This window comes from Tachypleus tridentatus, chromosome 7 (assembly GCF_004210375.1).
Source record: "Tachypleus tridentatus isolate NWPU-2018 chromosome 7, ASM421037v1, whole genome shotgun sequence".
Taxonomy (NCBI): Eukaryota; Metazoa; Arthropoda; class Merostomata; order Xiphosura; family Limulidae; genus Tachypleus; species Tachypleus tridentatus.
In genome coordinates, this window is record NC_134831.1 from 14,428,443 (window position 1) to 14,444,302 (window position 15,860).

The window sequence follows — 15,860 nt, forward strand, 5'->3', positions numbered from 1 at the left end:
CGGTGTTGTAATACATACCTTCAGAGAAGACAGACTCCATACCACTGTTGATAAATACCTTCAGAGAAGGAAGACTCCATACTACCGTTGATACATACCTTCAGAGAAGGAAGACTCCATACTACCGTTGATACATACCTTCAGAGAAAGAAGACTCCATACTACCGTTGATACATACCTTCAGAGAAAGAAGACTCCATACTACCGTTGATACATACCTTCAGAGAAAGAAGACTCCATACTACCGTTGATACATACCTTCAGAGAAAGAAGACTCCATACTACCGTTGATATATACCTTCAGAGAAAGAAGACTCCATACTACCGTTGATATATACCTTCAGAGAAGGAAGACTCCATACTACCGTGATACATACCTTCAGAGAAGGAAGACTCCATACTACCGTGATACATACCTTCAGAGAAGGAAGACTCCATACTACAGTTGATACATACCTTCAGAGAAGGAAGACTCCATACTACAGTTGATTCATACCTTCAGACAAAGAAGACTCCATACTACCGTGATACATACCTTCAGAGAAGGAAGACTCCATACTACCGTTGATACATACCTTCAGAGAAGGAAGACTCCATACTACCGTTGATACATACCTTCAGAGAAGGAAGACTCCATACTACCGTTGATACATACCTTCAGAGAAGGAAGACTCCATACTACCGTTGATACATACCTTCAGAGAAAGAAGACTCCGTACTACCGTGATACATACCTTCAGAGAAGGAAGACTCCATACTACCGTTGATACATACCTTCAGAGAAGGAAGACTCCATACTACCGTTGATACATACCTTCAGAGAAAGAAGTCTCCGTACTACCGTGATACATACCTTCAGAGAAAGAAGACTCCGTACTACCGTGATACATACCTTCAGAGAAGGAAGACTCCATACTACCGTTGATACATACCTTCAGAGAAGGAAGACTCCATACTACCGTTGATACATACCTTCAGAGAAGGAAGACTCCATACTACAGTTGATACATACCTTCAGAGAAGGAAGACTCCATACTACAGTTGATACATACCTTCAGACAAAGAAGACTCCATACTACCGTGATACATACCTTCAGAGAAGGAAGACTCCATACTACCGTTGATACATACCTTCAGAGAAGGAAGACTCCATACTACCGTTGATACATACCTTCAGAGAAGGAAGACTCCATACTACCGTTGATACATACCTTCAGAGAAGGAAGACTCCATACTACCGTTGATACATACCTTCAGAGAAAGAAGACTCCGTACTACCGTGATACATACCTTCAGAGAAAGAAGACTCCGTACTACCGTGATACATACCTTCAGAGAAAGAAGACTCCGTACTACCGTGATACATACCTTCAGAGAAGGAAGACTCCATACTACCGTTGATACATACCTTCAGAGAAGGAAGACTCCATACTACCGTTGATACATACCTTCAGAGAAAGAAGACTCCATACTACCGTTGATACATACCTTCAGAGAAAGAAGACTCCGTACTACCGTTGATACATACCTTCAGAGAAGGAAGACTCCATACTACCGTTGATACATACCTTCAGAGAAGGAAGACTCCATACTACCGTTGATACATACCTTCAGAGAAAGAAGACTCCATACTACCGTTGATACATACCTTCAGAGAAAGAAGACTCCATACTACCGTTGATACATACCTTCAGAAAAAGAAGAATCCAAACCACCGTTTTCATACCAAAACCTATCACCAAGCTTCAGTCTACGGAACTGGTCTGCAGTGATACAGGCAAACGTTGGTCCTAGAGTAGCTCCAGGAAGTGGATATTCGGCAATACCAGCCGGGAATAAATCGATGTCATCTACGTTCCTGGTCACACAAAAAACTCCTTTGACTAAGTACAAATTAACAGTTCTAAAACATTTCGATTCAGAAAAAAAATTCTACACGGACAAGCAGTATAAATACGTCTCTGGTCTCAATAATTTATTCAGAAATCAATAAATTCTGATATTTTTTTACGTCAGTAGTTTACTTCAATAACTGGTTTCGTTTGAATTTCGCGCAAAGCTATACGAGGGCTACCTGCGCTAGCCGTTCCTAATTTAGCAGTGTAAGACAAGAGAGAAGACAGCTAGTCATCACCACCCACCGCTAACTCTTCGGCTACATTTTTACTAACGAATAGCGGGATTGATCGAAACATTATAACGCCTCTACGGCTGAAAGGGCGAGTATGTTTAATGTGACGGGACTCGAACCCGCGATCCTCAGATTACAAGTCAAGTGCCCTAATCACCTCGCTATGGCGGGCCAGTAGTTTATCCTTGTATTATTACATAATTTATTAGGTCCGGCATGGCCAGGTGGTTAAAGAACGCGATTTGTAATCCGAGGGTCACGGGTTTGGATCCGCTCTCTACCAAACATGCTCGCCTTTTCAGCCGCGTTATAATGTGACGATCAATCCCACTATTCGTTGGTAAAAGAGTAGCCTAAGAGTTGGCGATAGGTGGTGATGACTAGTTGCTTTCCCTCTAGTCTTACAATGCTAAATTAAGGACGGCTAGCGCAGATAGCCCTCATGTAGCTTTGCGCGAAATTTGAAAACAAACATAATTTATTGCTCACTTTAGTATGTTACTTAAATCTGTTGCAAACTTTAATATTATTTGTAGTTAATTTTAATTATTTATTTGTTGTTAAGCGCAAAGCTACACAATAAGCTATTTGTACTCTCCACATCGCTTGTATCAAAATCCAAATTTTAGCGTTATAAGCTCCTCAGAATCATAACAAGTCACAGTATTTGACATGCCCATAAAATATTTACAGAACTTTGTCATTTTTCACATTATGATATTAGGTGTATTTTAGAAAATGTAAACAAAGTTACTGCTAAGAAGTTGATAAAGTTATAAACAAAATAATGTTAGAAATTCAATAATCTGTACCAGCGCCATTATATTCTAAGATAAATTTATCTCTTGATAAATGGAATAAAAACCTTCAAACTACCTGTACAGTCTCTTGAAAGCTTCAACAGATCCTGTCCTCATCCATGGAACTAGGTCGTCAAACGTCTGAGCTACGGGTAGACCACAGAGTTCTCTCCAAGCGTTGTACCCTGGCAGTCCGTGATCGCGCCCACGTTGGATGTTCAATGCAACAAGGTCCATTCCGAAATTTTGACCAGGAGGTTGAAAAAGATGGTTGGTCAGCTGTGGTAAAACATTGAATATTACAGTCATGGTTTAGGGCATGTTTGCTTGTCTAATTGGCAAGTTTCTTCCTTGAAGCGTGTTTTCAAATAATTATCTTTATTTTTTAATAAAAAAATTGTACAATCAGGTCAAAACATGTAATTCAAGAATATTCAACGTTTAAAACAGAACGTTTCAGTGTTTGCATTATTCAACCACGTAACGCAAGTAAAGAACAGATAACATGTAAATATCAGTGAAATAAACATTATTGTTAAAATTACTGACGTATAGAAGATGGTCTTCACAGCCAAGAAGGTCTGAAAATATAAATTTCTATTAAATTATTAAGCTATCAAACCTCATTGTCAGTTCAGTCTTACTCAGATATAAAATACAATAAAAACGTTTTCTTAATTGGATTAATAATTGATAAAAATTAAATCACCTGGTCAGTGACAAAGGAGTCAAACCGTTGGGAAGGTTGTCGAACTAAGCCTCTTAGCAGTTGATCCAGGCTGCCTTGCATGTATAAACGGGATGGATTAAAAAAGGCCGTTGATAAGGGCACTCTGTCCACGAGCTGATTGTTTCTCTCAAGAAGGTCCAGTGTTCCCTAGAAGGGAAACATTTCACCTAAATGTTTAATTGTATTAGTACAGAAAAAAATCCGTTATATTTTTTATAAGACAGGTAGTGTTAGGCTTACTGTATTTCTAAACAATGCGTTTTTCATTGGTTAACTCATTGTTTGTTTTATTATTATTTTAATCTCACTGCGTTTCACCATATCCATTGCAGATGACGAATTTCGCTAAATATCAGAAGTCGTACAACAAATATGGTAGATATCAGCCAGCTTAAAGCCATTCACACGGTAAAATGTTGTAATCCAGTTTTCTATATAACTGTACATAATATAAAAACAGTTATAGCATTGATCTCTTCATGTCAGTATTGCACTATTTATATATGTATAGGTAAATGAAAAGACAAAAAGATAATTTTAATATTAAAGCTGTAATGATTGCTACAGGCAAGAGTTACACTAATCACTTATTCCGAAATACAAACTGTTTTACCTGTACAATTGAGGGACCATAGTAACGTATTCTGAAATATAAGCCATCTTAGCTGTACAAGAGTGTGGCCATAGCGACATATTCCGAGAGAGAAACCATTTTACTTGCACAATAGTGTGTCCGTAGTGACAGATTCCTTAATATAAACCATGTAGTTTGTAAAATAGTGCAACCATAACGAAAATACAAACGAGTGTATCCAGAGAGACGTATTCCGAATTAGAAACAATTTTCCCTCTTCAAAAGAGAAATAATAGCGAGATGTTCCAAAATACAAACTATCTTACCTGTACAAGGGTGTGACCATAGCGATAGGCAGCTCCTGAAAAGGAATTTGATATGCTGGGATTGACACTTGGATTGTAGTTGTTACTATACCCGCTCTGTGTTAACGACAAATCAAACGCTGCAATTACTTTCCTACCTGAAATTGTACCAAGAAAAAATAGAGTAAAACACAGTAAGTTGGTGAAAAAATTCGATCTTAAAGATGGTAAATAAAGATCCTTATGAGATTTCTAGATTATGAAAATCTATGTATTTTACAACTGAAATTATTTGTTAAAGATTTCTTTACGTAAAAATAATCAGTTTTTAACCTTAGGAGATTAATGTACTTATTTATAAACCAGTTGTCCACATGGGTCGTCGGTAATTTCGAAAGATTATAATACAAAATTCAGGACTCGATCCATACGATGGACACAGTGCAGAGGAGCCTTTAGTGTACTTTTGCACTTACAAAAATATAAGATGAAAAATAAAAAGGTTAAAAGTGTTAAAATCAAATTAAGCCTAACATAATTTATTCTACTTTAAAGTAATCTTTGTTCTTGCCAATTTTACTGACCACTGGAAAGTTTAAAATGTTGATTTTTTTAAAATCACCTAACAGAAAAATATTTCTTACCTAATAGAAGAGGTAAGAACTCGTTAAATACGATGTGCTGCATCTGTGCACCAACAATACGACGGGATTCTTGGTACAGGATCTCATCATCCCAGTTCGTGTTGTAGGCTAGAATTGTGGCTATTCTGTTGTGTTCCCTCATCCAAATAGTATGGAGAACCGCTAAGTCAATTTGTTCGTTAGCACGTTCGTCACCTGGATGGACGTAGCACAGCAGTCCATATTCATTAATTTCAAATAACAGTATAAGTATATCGTGTGAATAACTGATATTAAAATTCACATTATGCATTAATTTCATAAACCTTGAGGAAGTAATTTTAGTAATAATTAAAACATTCATTTAATACTAATAATTTTTCTTTCAGGATGCAACTTGAGTAAAAATAATAATTTTTCTTTCAGGATGCAACTTGAGTAAAAATAATAATATTCCTTTAGGATGCAACATTTGTAATGATAATAATATTCCTTTAGGATGCAACATTTATAATAATAATAATAATAATGTTCCTTTAAACCTGGCATGGCCAAGTGATAAGGGTGCTCGACACGCCATCTGTTGGTGATGGGTGGTGTTGAACAGCTGCCTTCCCTTACGTGGATTTGCGCGAAATTCAGAACACACAGACAATATTCTTTTACACGTGTGTAATGAGTAAACTTATATGTTAAAATTCTGTATGAATTTATATACTTTCAATTGAAAAAAAGAGAACAAAAAATATACACTGCCCTTTAATAATAATATTCTTCGTCTAAACCACATATGTTCTTTCCTTAACAACGATAAATCTTCGTCCAAACGACGTAGTATTCTCTTCCTTAATAGTTATGCTCCTTGTTCAGCCGCATAATTTTCCTACGTTTCATTATTACTTAGGGAACCTTATAGTTACTGAATCTTAAGAAATTTCACACGAAACCTTCATAGCAAAGTTATACATTTAACAACGTTAATCTTTCTACCTCAAGATATGAGCCTGAAACTCAACCATTATGTGAGAAGCTAAAAAAGTCATGTAATCAGCTAAGTCCTGAGCGAATATTTATTTCTAATTTAATTTAATAAATTTAATTTAATAAAGGAAAAATTGTTTTCAAGAGAGACAAACTTTACTGACACAGGATCCATTATTTGGAAAACATTCATAAAGCTCAGTGTATAAAAGGTTTTATTTTGAATTTCGCGCAAAGCTACACGAGGGCTATTTGTAGTAGCCGTACCTAATTTAGCAGTGTAAGACTAGAGGAAAGGCAGCTGGTCATCATCACCCACCGCCAACTCTTGGGCTACTCTTTTACCAACGAATAGTGGAGTTGACCGTCAAATTATAACGTCTCCACGGCTGAAAGGTTTAACATGTTTGGTGCGACGGTGATTCGAATTCGCGGACCTCGGATTGCACGTGTGTACGTCTATTTTGAAAATGAAAATTATCTGGATGTTCAGGTTACTGGAGTATGTACGACATTCGTTTTATAGCTCTCAATACTTCTGATATTGCAGACCCGAAAATTACTTCGTTCGATATGGAATGAATAAAACAGCCAAATCAGAGACCCCCTTCCAACATTCTGTTTATTACTTTAGCTTGTCTTGTGTTAGTAACAACTCTGATTACCACAACATCGTACACGTTCTTTGCACAATGCATTTTCAGTAATTTTACAAGAACTATTAAATAAAGCAGATCCTATTTCTGATAGGAGGAATAATATTTATAATTTATAGATAATTATGTACTGAAAGCATCCGCAAAAACTTCCCCAACGGTAAATTGAAATATTGAATCAGTCACAAAATCACTGTATTTTGACAAAATATTCTATTAGATTTGTTTAGAATTAAGCACAAAGCTACACAATGGGCTATCTGCGTTCTGCCCACCACGGGTATCGAAACCCGGTTTTTAGTGTGTAAGTCCGCAGACGTGCCACTGGGGGGCATTCTATTAAAAGTTATATACATAGATAATTAAAAAAGCAAAAAAAATCCACATTTTTTACTACCATTTACAAAGATTAAAATTAATCGAATTCCTGGCTTTTGCATTTATTATTAGCTAAACATTTTTGAACAGTATTGCTTAGATTTCAAAACTCTTGTAATTTGCGTGACGTTATTAGACCCGGCATAGCCAGGTGGTTAGGCCGTTTGACTCGTAACCTGAGGATTGCAGGTTCGAGTCCCCATCACACGAAACATCCTCCCCCTTTTAGCCGTGGTGGCGTTATAATGTTAGGGTCAATCTCACTGTTGGTTGGTAAAAGAGTAGTCCAATAATTGGCGGCGGGTGGTGATGACAAGCTGCTTTTCCTCCAGTCTTTTACACTGTTAAAGTAAGGATGGTTAGCACAGATAGCTTTGAGCGAAATTCAAAAAACAAAAAAAGAAGTTAGACTTTACATTATTCCAGTAAAGTTTAGAAAGTGAAGCTTATTCTAAAGACTTAAATACACTTTACCTGCTTTAAAACAAAGAAAATTTGGATTTTCCTGTGACCGCTGACATTCAACGTTCTCGTCAGTTTCTAAAGGTAAGAGGTCAACGTTTGCTATCCTGGATACACGAAGCTGTCCTGTGAAACAAAAGAATGTCGTTTACTACATTTAAGAATTAAATTTTCGTATCCCAAATGTTTAAGTAAGCTCAGAGTCAATCACTATACTTTGCGTGCCACATGTTGTTACAAAACGTTAATAGGAAGTTTTGGTGACGAGGCTTATTTCAAGAAGTGTAATAAATTAATTATATTCATCACGTGCAACACTTTTCATATAATTTTGAAGAAACATTTCACCAGTAATTAAGAAAGAACAATAATAAAAAACAACAAACAAAAATAATGAATGTAACAATAAATAAATAATTTTTGTCTATTAAAACTACAACCAAAACATTTTCAATGTGAAGGCTGCCCCATTTACTTCTTCTAGCTTCTGTTGCGTGTTTGATTCCAGAAAATGAAGATGAGTTTTGTTTTGTTTGTTTCGAATTTCACCCAAAGCTGCACGAGGGCTATCTGCGCTAGCCGCCCCTAATTTTGCAGTGTAAGACGAGAGGGAAGGCAGTTAGTCATCACCACCCACCGCCAACTCTTGGGCTACTATTTTACCAACGAATAGTGGGATTGACTGTAACATTATAACGCCTTCACGGCTGAAGGTGCAAGCATGTTTGGTGTGACGAGGATTCGAAACAGTGACCCTCAGGGTATGAGTCGAGTGCCTGAACCACCTGATCATGCCAGGCCCGAAGATGAGTTATAATTTAAACGTTGTTAACACACATTATAGTAATAGTAATATATTACGAGATTGCCTTCATTTCTTCTTAGAACTTGGTTAATGTGTCTGATATTTCAAATTTATATGGCTGAACTCCTTTTATAACTTGGCGTTTCTTCACACTGACAATGTCTTGGATATCATTTCGTTTTTTTCACACACATGTTTAATGTCACTTATTTAAGCCGTTGTCCTAAATTAGTCATGAACAAATATATTTCGAACGTATGTGCTACTGGAAGATGTTAGTTTTAAGTCTTCTATACAAATAAAACAACTTAAAACAGCTAATGATACTAGCGTTTAGAAACTTGTAACTTGTATATGACCTGAAGTGTATCCTCCTGGGTTAGATTACAGAGTAATATAACGTATACAAGGTTGCAGGTTCGATCTACACTACTTTACACTTTTATTATATTTAATTCCCAGGGAATTCTCAGGAAACAAACACTCCCTTCTTGAAATATGAATAAATAGTTTAATACAACGATACAATAAAAATCACTGTATATGCATTTCCTAGTTTATTTTGTCATTTTGAGAGCTTACCAATCAAGTGATGATCCAGCAGATAGCCCGATGTGACTTTGCTATAAGAAAATTCACTCACCCACCCACTTAATCAAGTGAAAAATGTACCTTTGATGCTATGTACCATATTACTAATTAGTACTAATGGCTGGCGTCCATACGCTGACTTTCAAAATTTGTAGTACATACTAAAGGGATTTATACACTTTGGTAAGAAAAAGTTTAAAAGAAAAACTACCTTTACTTTCCAGCTATGTGTATAACTGTTTTTAAACTTTAACCAACGTTTAAACTTTCCGGCTTTCTCAAGGTTACTACATATTAAATAAAAGAGATCCGCATAAACCCACTCAGCATTTTAACTAAAAAATAATAATTATTTATGTATAATATTGATCATGGATCTTAAATGTGTTAACACCAGGTCTCTGAACAAAATATTATCGATAGTTTAATTGACTTAATAAACAAAATCAATACACAATGAGCGACATCACCCGATGTGCGGACCTTACCATAGGAAAAGCTTCTAAGTGCGATCATCTCCTCTTCGGTAGACCCGTAGACATTTGATGCATCGATAAAAGCCGTTAATTGGTTCAGTTGTTCGCGAGGTCCTGAATAAATATGGGAACTTCAGTAATTAGGCATTTAATGAAAAATGACAAATGGAAACATATTTGGCATGACCATCAACCTAAAGTTTTTAATGTATTACGTTCACTTTTACTTTGTACAATAAACGCAATCTGTAAAACTATAAAACTAAAAACGTGTTGTATTTGTTTAAGGTGGAAAAAACTCTTCAAAAACTGTCATTGAATGTTCTTTACAATAGTTGAAATAACAGATACGTACCGAAAGAACAACCAGGTCGTGGTGCAGGAAGTGACCTCACAAACTCCATACATGTTTCACCGAACCAGGAGAAGAAGGGGTCATTCTTGGATATTGCTATTTCGAAGCAAGCTGGATGACGAAGCCTAGGGTTCCTCAATACCTCCTCATTGCAGCACACTATACCACTACCATTGTTTCCTAGCAACAAAACAAAATAACAAGCGAATTGTACAGATTTTCACTGTTTGTATGAGCATAAAAATAATATCCAAAAGAAATAAAATTGAAAAGATATTGTTGGTATTGTTTAGGGAGTTCTGGCTGTTTAAGCAAAACCCAAGTTTACAACTTTGAAGCAGTTACATCTTTTACCTCAAATTCCTTGTGATTTATACATATATTTCCTAGCTTTTGGAGTTTTAACAAAAACAAAACTCATTTATGTTTTCCTTCTGTGTTTCAATTACTTATTTACAATAAATATTTTCAGAAAAGCTCTGTAATTTACAAAAAAAATTATGCCTCAAACTTGAAATTCAAGTCGTGGACTCACGATGAGGAACTACGTAATGATTGTATTAAATGTATAATGTGATGATATAACTACCTCTTGTCAAGCCCACTAAAGATAAGTCATGATCCAAAAACTGTGCAAACTGCATAACGAGTAACGTGTAAGCTTCATGAGGTACGTTAAAGTCCGGGGTCGCTTCTACGGAGATGTCGCGTGCACTAGGAAGAGGTCCTCCATCAGAAGCTATCCGTGGCAGGTTAAGGCCTGTCAAATATAATTTATTGTATTATTTAAAATACAAACCTTATTTATTTCATCAGGAATTTAAATTCAAACCGTTTATCACACTGGTGTAAATATGAACAAAAATTCCTCACTTGACAATATCTTATAATTCAGAAAGCGACACGACTTCAAGAAAATAACAAACTAAAACTTGCTGTAGTAATATGACCTGTTACGTCATTTATTTTCGTACAGAATGCATTTGTTGATACGTTCTAACTCTATCAGAGGATTCGAAAAAAATCTTATCTTGCCCTTTCACTGTTTATATTTAATTATCCTTAAAATTACAAACGTAATTCATACCCATCAGCTCTCGAAATACATTTACTACAAATTTTTATTTGTTCAATCACTTGTGGGTCCGTGATTTAATTGGTTTAAGGGCCGTTAACAATATACTGTGCAGATAGCCTAGTTACTTTGCGCCATAAAACGTCAAACCAACCAACCAATAACATACGAGTCACACATACTAAAACAAAATTAAAGCAAATATACAATCATACTGAAGATAAAACACGATCGGGTGAAACATACGCTCGTATGTTAACTGTGTAACTGCTAAAACATACAACATAGATACCGCTTATGGCTATTTCTTTTCTTTTTTTTTCATAATTACTATTTTAATTACCAAATCCTAAATTAGAATATAGAGTTTACCAACAGGATACTTACCATCAGCGTAATCTGATTGCAACAAACGGATAAATGCTGTAAATGATTGGCCCCAGGTGGGATTTTGTAGGTTGTTACAGCTACCATCTATGGTTCTGTATTTTGACAATTGGCAAAAGGGAATTCGGGGACAAACAGAGTTTGCTAGAGTGTCCTTCAAACTAAACTGAGGAAGACTGTTTCTGCTCTGTGTGGGGTTCAAGCGCAAACTAGAAAAACAAAAATAATCACTAAATTAATAATTAGTAAAATAAAACTAATAAAATACGAAGGTTGTTTATGCTCTGTGTGTATTCAACTGCATACTACATGGACAGTTAAGTATGATTTAATAAACTGAAAAGTAAATGAATTAAAACAAAAGTTGAATCCATTGATTTGACTGTTCCAAAGGGCCTTCATTCTAAGCGTACAACTTTGTTCTACTTGCGTTGTGTTATTTACTTATAATAGTTTTAAGTATATATATATATATAGTAAAACCTGTGTAAGGCGGAATCGCACGGGTCCGAGTACAATTTCCAGCTTAAGCAGGTTTTCCGGCTTAGACATAGTGAACATGAATTTCCTTAATTATATATAATTTTTGAGCGGAACGTTATACTTGTTTGACTCAAGGGAAGTAAGACATTTGTGAATAAAGTCTATGCTGTATTTATTAGAATAAGAACAAAAATTGACATTCAAGATATACACAAGTACAGAAAACCTTAATCAAATTTATCTGAAGAAAGTATCCAATTTCAACTGTTTTTTTTTTTAATGGGCTTTCTTATGTGGTTAAAAGAGAACACTAATTCTACAGCCTTTTCATGAAGCTCATTTCCCCCCCTTCATTTTTACATACAATTTGATAGCGTTAACATAACTTAACACTTGTGATGATGTAGGAATTTCTATTTCCTCAATATCTTTTCCATGTTGTTCATCTTTTGAATCTCTCACACTGTTACCATCTTGCGATTCTATTATGGATTTTAAATCATACATTTTAAAGCAATTATTATTTTTTGTTTTTTGTGTTTATCTGCATATAACTGTTAAACCTCGAAAATGTATATTACAAGTTGTATATGATGTATACGTAAAAATACTTTTCAATTTTAGAATGTAATTTTAAAGAGAATGTTATTTTATAAAGTTTGTTATAAAGAATGTTATTTTGAGGCATGTAAATAACATCTAAAAGCACAAAGAAGTTTGTTGGACTACTCACGAGAGCGCAGATAGCCCTCGTGTAGCTTTGGGCGAAGTTCGAAAACAAAATCAAACTGCTCAGGAGACAGAGATAATAAAATATTATGATAAAAATTGGAAAACAATGGACTATTATACGAACTCGACAGGTACTGCATATATGATGAAGATGACCCTAAGCACCTCTCCCCGATTAATTTATATATTAGATAATTAAGATAAAATTATTAAATAATTAAAATAAATAAATAAAAATAAAAACAGGCCACCAATGAGCTAGACATTAGTGAAGGAACTGATGGTACAAAATACATGGACATTATCCTGATAGGGGCCCGAGTAAATGTGGGTTACTCTGGCCCTCATGTAGTAATTATTAATATACTAAGCAGTTCACACCAATAAGGAAAAGGAAGAGGTCAAGTGCACCTGACCCTCCTAGGAATATACACACACATATACCCAAACAACGAGATAGAGAGAAAAAGACACACATATTTTTTTAATGTTTCGTGTTGTTAGCGCCCTCTTTTATATTTACACTAACGACACGAAACATTAAAAAATATGTGTGTCTTTTTCTCTCTTTTTCAAATATTAATCGTAATGATAGTAAATTTCAAAATTTACTATCATTACGATTAATATTTCTGTTAGCCGTTTTCGTAGCAAATATCTTAATGAAAAAGTTTCTTTAAATTTTTCCTTTTTAAAGAAGAAGACATGCCATTTTAACAACGTGTATATTATTCTGTACTATTTTGAGTATCCCAGCAAATGTGTCTGTCACGTGTGAAAATTGAATACTTTCACAAACTAAAAATCTTGTGACGTCAACACGTTTAAGTCGTTCAGAATACTTTCCCTGAGCTGATCACTAGAGTAGAACGGCTTAAAGACAAACACAAAAATCATCGTTAGGGTTAGCTGTACGGAAAACGTGATAGGATTTAAAATAGGTTATACTGACAAAGTCAATAAATCGAAATGAACTTACTTTTTAGCCAATTCTTCAGTTGCCTTCAAACCAACAAATCCATCATCTCCTACCTTCTGAGTAAAAGCTTTTGTACCGAAAAAGGCCTGATGGTAGGCAGTAGATGTGCCGCTTTGCACAATTAAACCTGTTGAAAATAAATACTGTGCTGTTGAGAATACAGAAGGTAATGCTAAAACGTAAACTCCAATTAGTATTATTATAAAAATACACACACAAACAAAACAACAATATTTAATAATCTTCTGCTTTTATTATTTATTTTTCTTAGCCCTCTGTAATAGTAAAGTTAAGATGCATTAATAATGAGTAGCTGTGTTTCCTGGCATTGAACTCCCCAACCCCTTATTTCTGATAGTGAAACAATTTCCCACAAAATCCGACAAATGTATGTATATATACATACATATATTTACACACACACACACACACATATATATATATATACAAACTTAAATAAACTTTCAAATTTGGCAACACACGTAACAGGAAGTTACGTGTAGAACTCAACTCCAACTTGGTTCTTTGTTGTGTTTAATTTCGCGCAAAATGTGGGCTATATGTACTAGCCCGCTATAGCTTTAAAATGACAGATAAAAAGGAAGACAACTAGTCAACTGTGGAATTGTGATTTTGATACCTAGTTCCCTTTCCTTTAGTTTATCAATTAAATCCTGTAAACAGCTATATGAATATAAATAGTTTGTGTATGTAGTTTTATGCAAAATTATAAATAAAAATATGCTAAAATAAAACAGTGGTAGGTTAGGTTACAGTATTTATTTTTCTACAATTTTTTTTTTCGTTCATGAGAAACTTAACCGATGCATTATTATAGCTCAATATTTAGTTAGATTTAGCAAAATATTTTTCTATCTCATTTAATTTTTTGCTTCATATAAAAGAAATATTTTAACAACTCTGCGTAAGGACGAAATATAATAAGACACAAGTGTATTACCAAACAAACAAGGAAATAGTTACTAGAGGTCTTTTTATTTCACGAAAACCTGTAACAAGTAAATGAACAAAAGTAGCTTTCAACTGAACGATTCTATTAACTTACCTAGGATTTGTAGCTGGAACTCCAAATTTTGCAGCTCTCTTAAGGCTAACAATCCAGCTTTTCCAGCTACATTCAAGTCGTTTAATCTTACTTGCTCTCTGCTGTCCCTTATTGGAATGACCACAGTTGGAACCCTAATTGGAACTGGTAAAATAGTTAATGCTTTATAAACATGGTACTGAGTATCCATAAAGCACATTACAAAATCTTCAAGTATTGTGTATATCATACAGAATAAAACACAGGTATTGAAACATGTTGAAGGTGTAACATGTATATTTCGAAACATTCGAGAATTAAGTTTGGACTTCAGATTTACAAGTAACAAGAACATAACTTAAAGAAACTGATTCTTCCTTTCTCACATGGAAAGAAAACGTTATTTATTATCTGCAATAATATTTTGCATTAACAACAGATTCAAAGGTCGCACTGTAATGTAACACGCATAATCTGATTAGTCATTGTGGCCTTATTATTGTGGTTGTTTTTATCTGCTAATTAATCCTAAATTAGTCAGGTTTCAGTTACACACATTCAATAATCCGAAAATAATATTTCATAGTAAATTTCAATAAGGTTTGTACAAGAAATGAGATAAAACCCCATTCTGTATTTCAAACAGTAGTCAGTTTGCGAACGGTCAGTTGCAGGATCTCTCTTTGTTAACCTGACGATAACCTAGGAAGGTCAAAACGTCGTTGTTCTCTGCTTATCAATAAATGATAATACCCATACCAGTCATTCTGAGATACATTATTATTTCAAGTGGATTTCTGTTATCGAGAAAAAACCCATTCTATTATCTCCTAACTCCATTTTTTGTTTATTGGAATAAGAATAAGGTCTGCTGATCAAGAGATAATGAACAATTATATTCCAAGCGACTTTGATGTTACATGTCACAAAAAACCAAGTATCAGAGGTAATGCTAGATAACACTGGAAAACATAAAATTTGCGACTGGAGAAAACTCCAGTGATTTGAGGTAATTTGATTGTGCCAATTTAAGAAATTTACTCAGAATTTGTCTACTACTTCTAGATTTTGAGTTATTGTAATATCTCAATATATTTTATCAGCACTATGTGAAATACCATGTAATCAATTCAGTACAATAGATTTATGCCGTGAAACTAAGTTTAGTTGGATAGCTTAATGGGTAAATGGCATACATTTTTATCCTTTCAAGCATTAACTGTATTGCACTGGATAATATTGTTCATAATTATTATTCGTTCTCGATATAATTGTCGCAAACTGCACCACTT

General features: G+C 34.7%; 1 protein-coding gene across 1 annotated transcript in view; it reads right to left on the minus strand.

Moving 5' to 3' along the window:
* Positions 1–15,860, minus strand: part of LOC143255171 (salivary peroxidase/catechol oxidase-like) — a 45,739-nt gene that overhangs the window by 5,048 nt on the left and 24,831 nt on the right. Inside the window, exons 5-16 of the mRNA XM_076510421.1 lie at positions 14,590–14,733; positions 13,524–13,650; positions 11,330–11,538; positions 10,457–10,627; positions 9,868–10,047; positions 9,525–9,626; positions 7,653–7,766; positions 5,185–5,379; positions 4,562–4,698; positions 3,641–3,808; positions 3,008–3,210; positions 1,689–1,858 (exon numbers count right to left, since the gene is read on the minus strand). Coding sequence (XP_076366536.1) covers positions 1,689–1,858; positions 3,008–3,210; positions 3,641–3,808; positions 4,562–4,698; positions 5,185–5,379; positions 7,653–7,766; positions 9,525–9,626; positions 9,868–10,047; positions 10,457–10,627; positions 11,330–11,538; positions 13,524–13,650; positions 14,590–14,733 — 1,920 coding nt within the window. The remainder of the gene's footprint in view (positions 1–1,688; positions 1,859–3,007; positions 3,211–3,640; positions 3,809–4,561; positions 4,699–5,184; positions 5,380–7,652; positions 7,767–9,524; positions 9,627–9,867; positions 10,048–10,456; positions 10,628–11,329; positions 11,539–13,523; positions 13,651–14,589; positions 14,734–15,860) is intronic.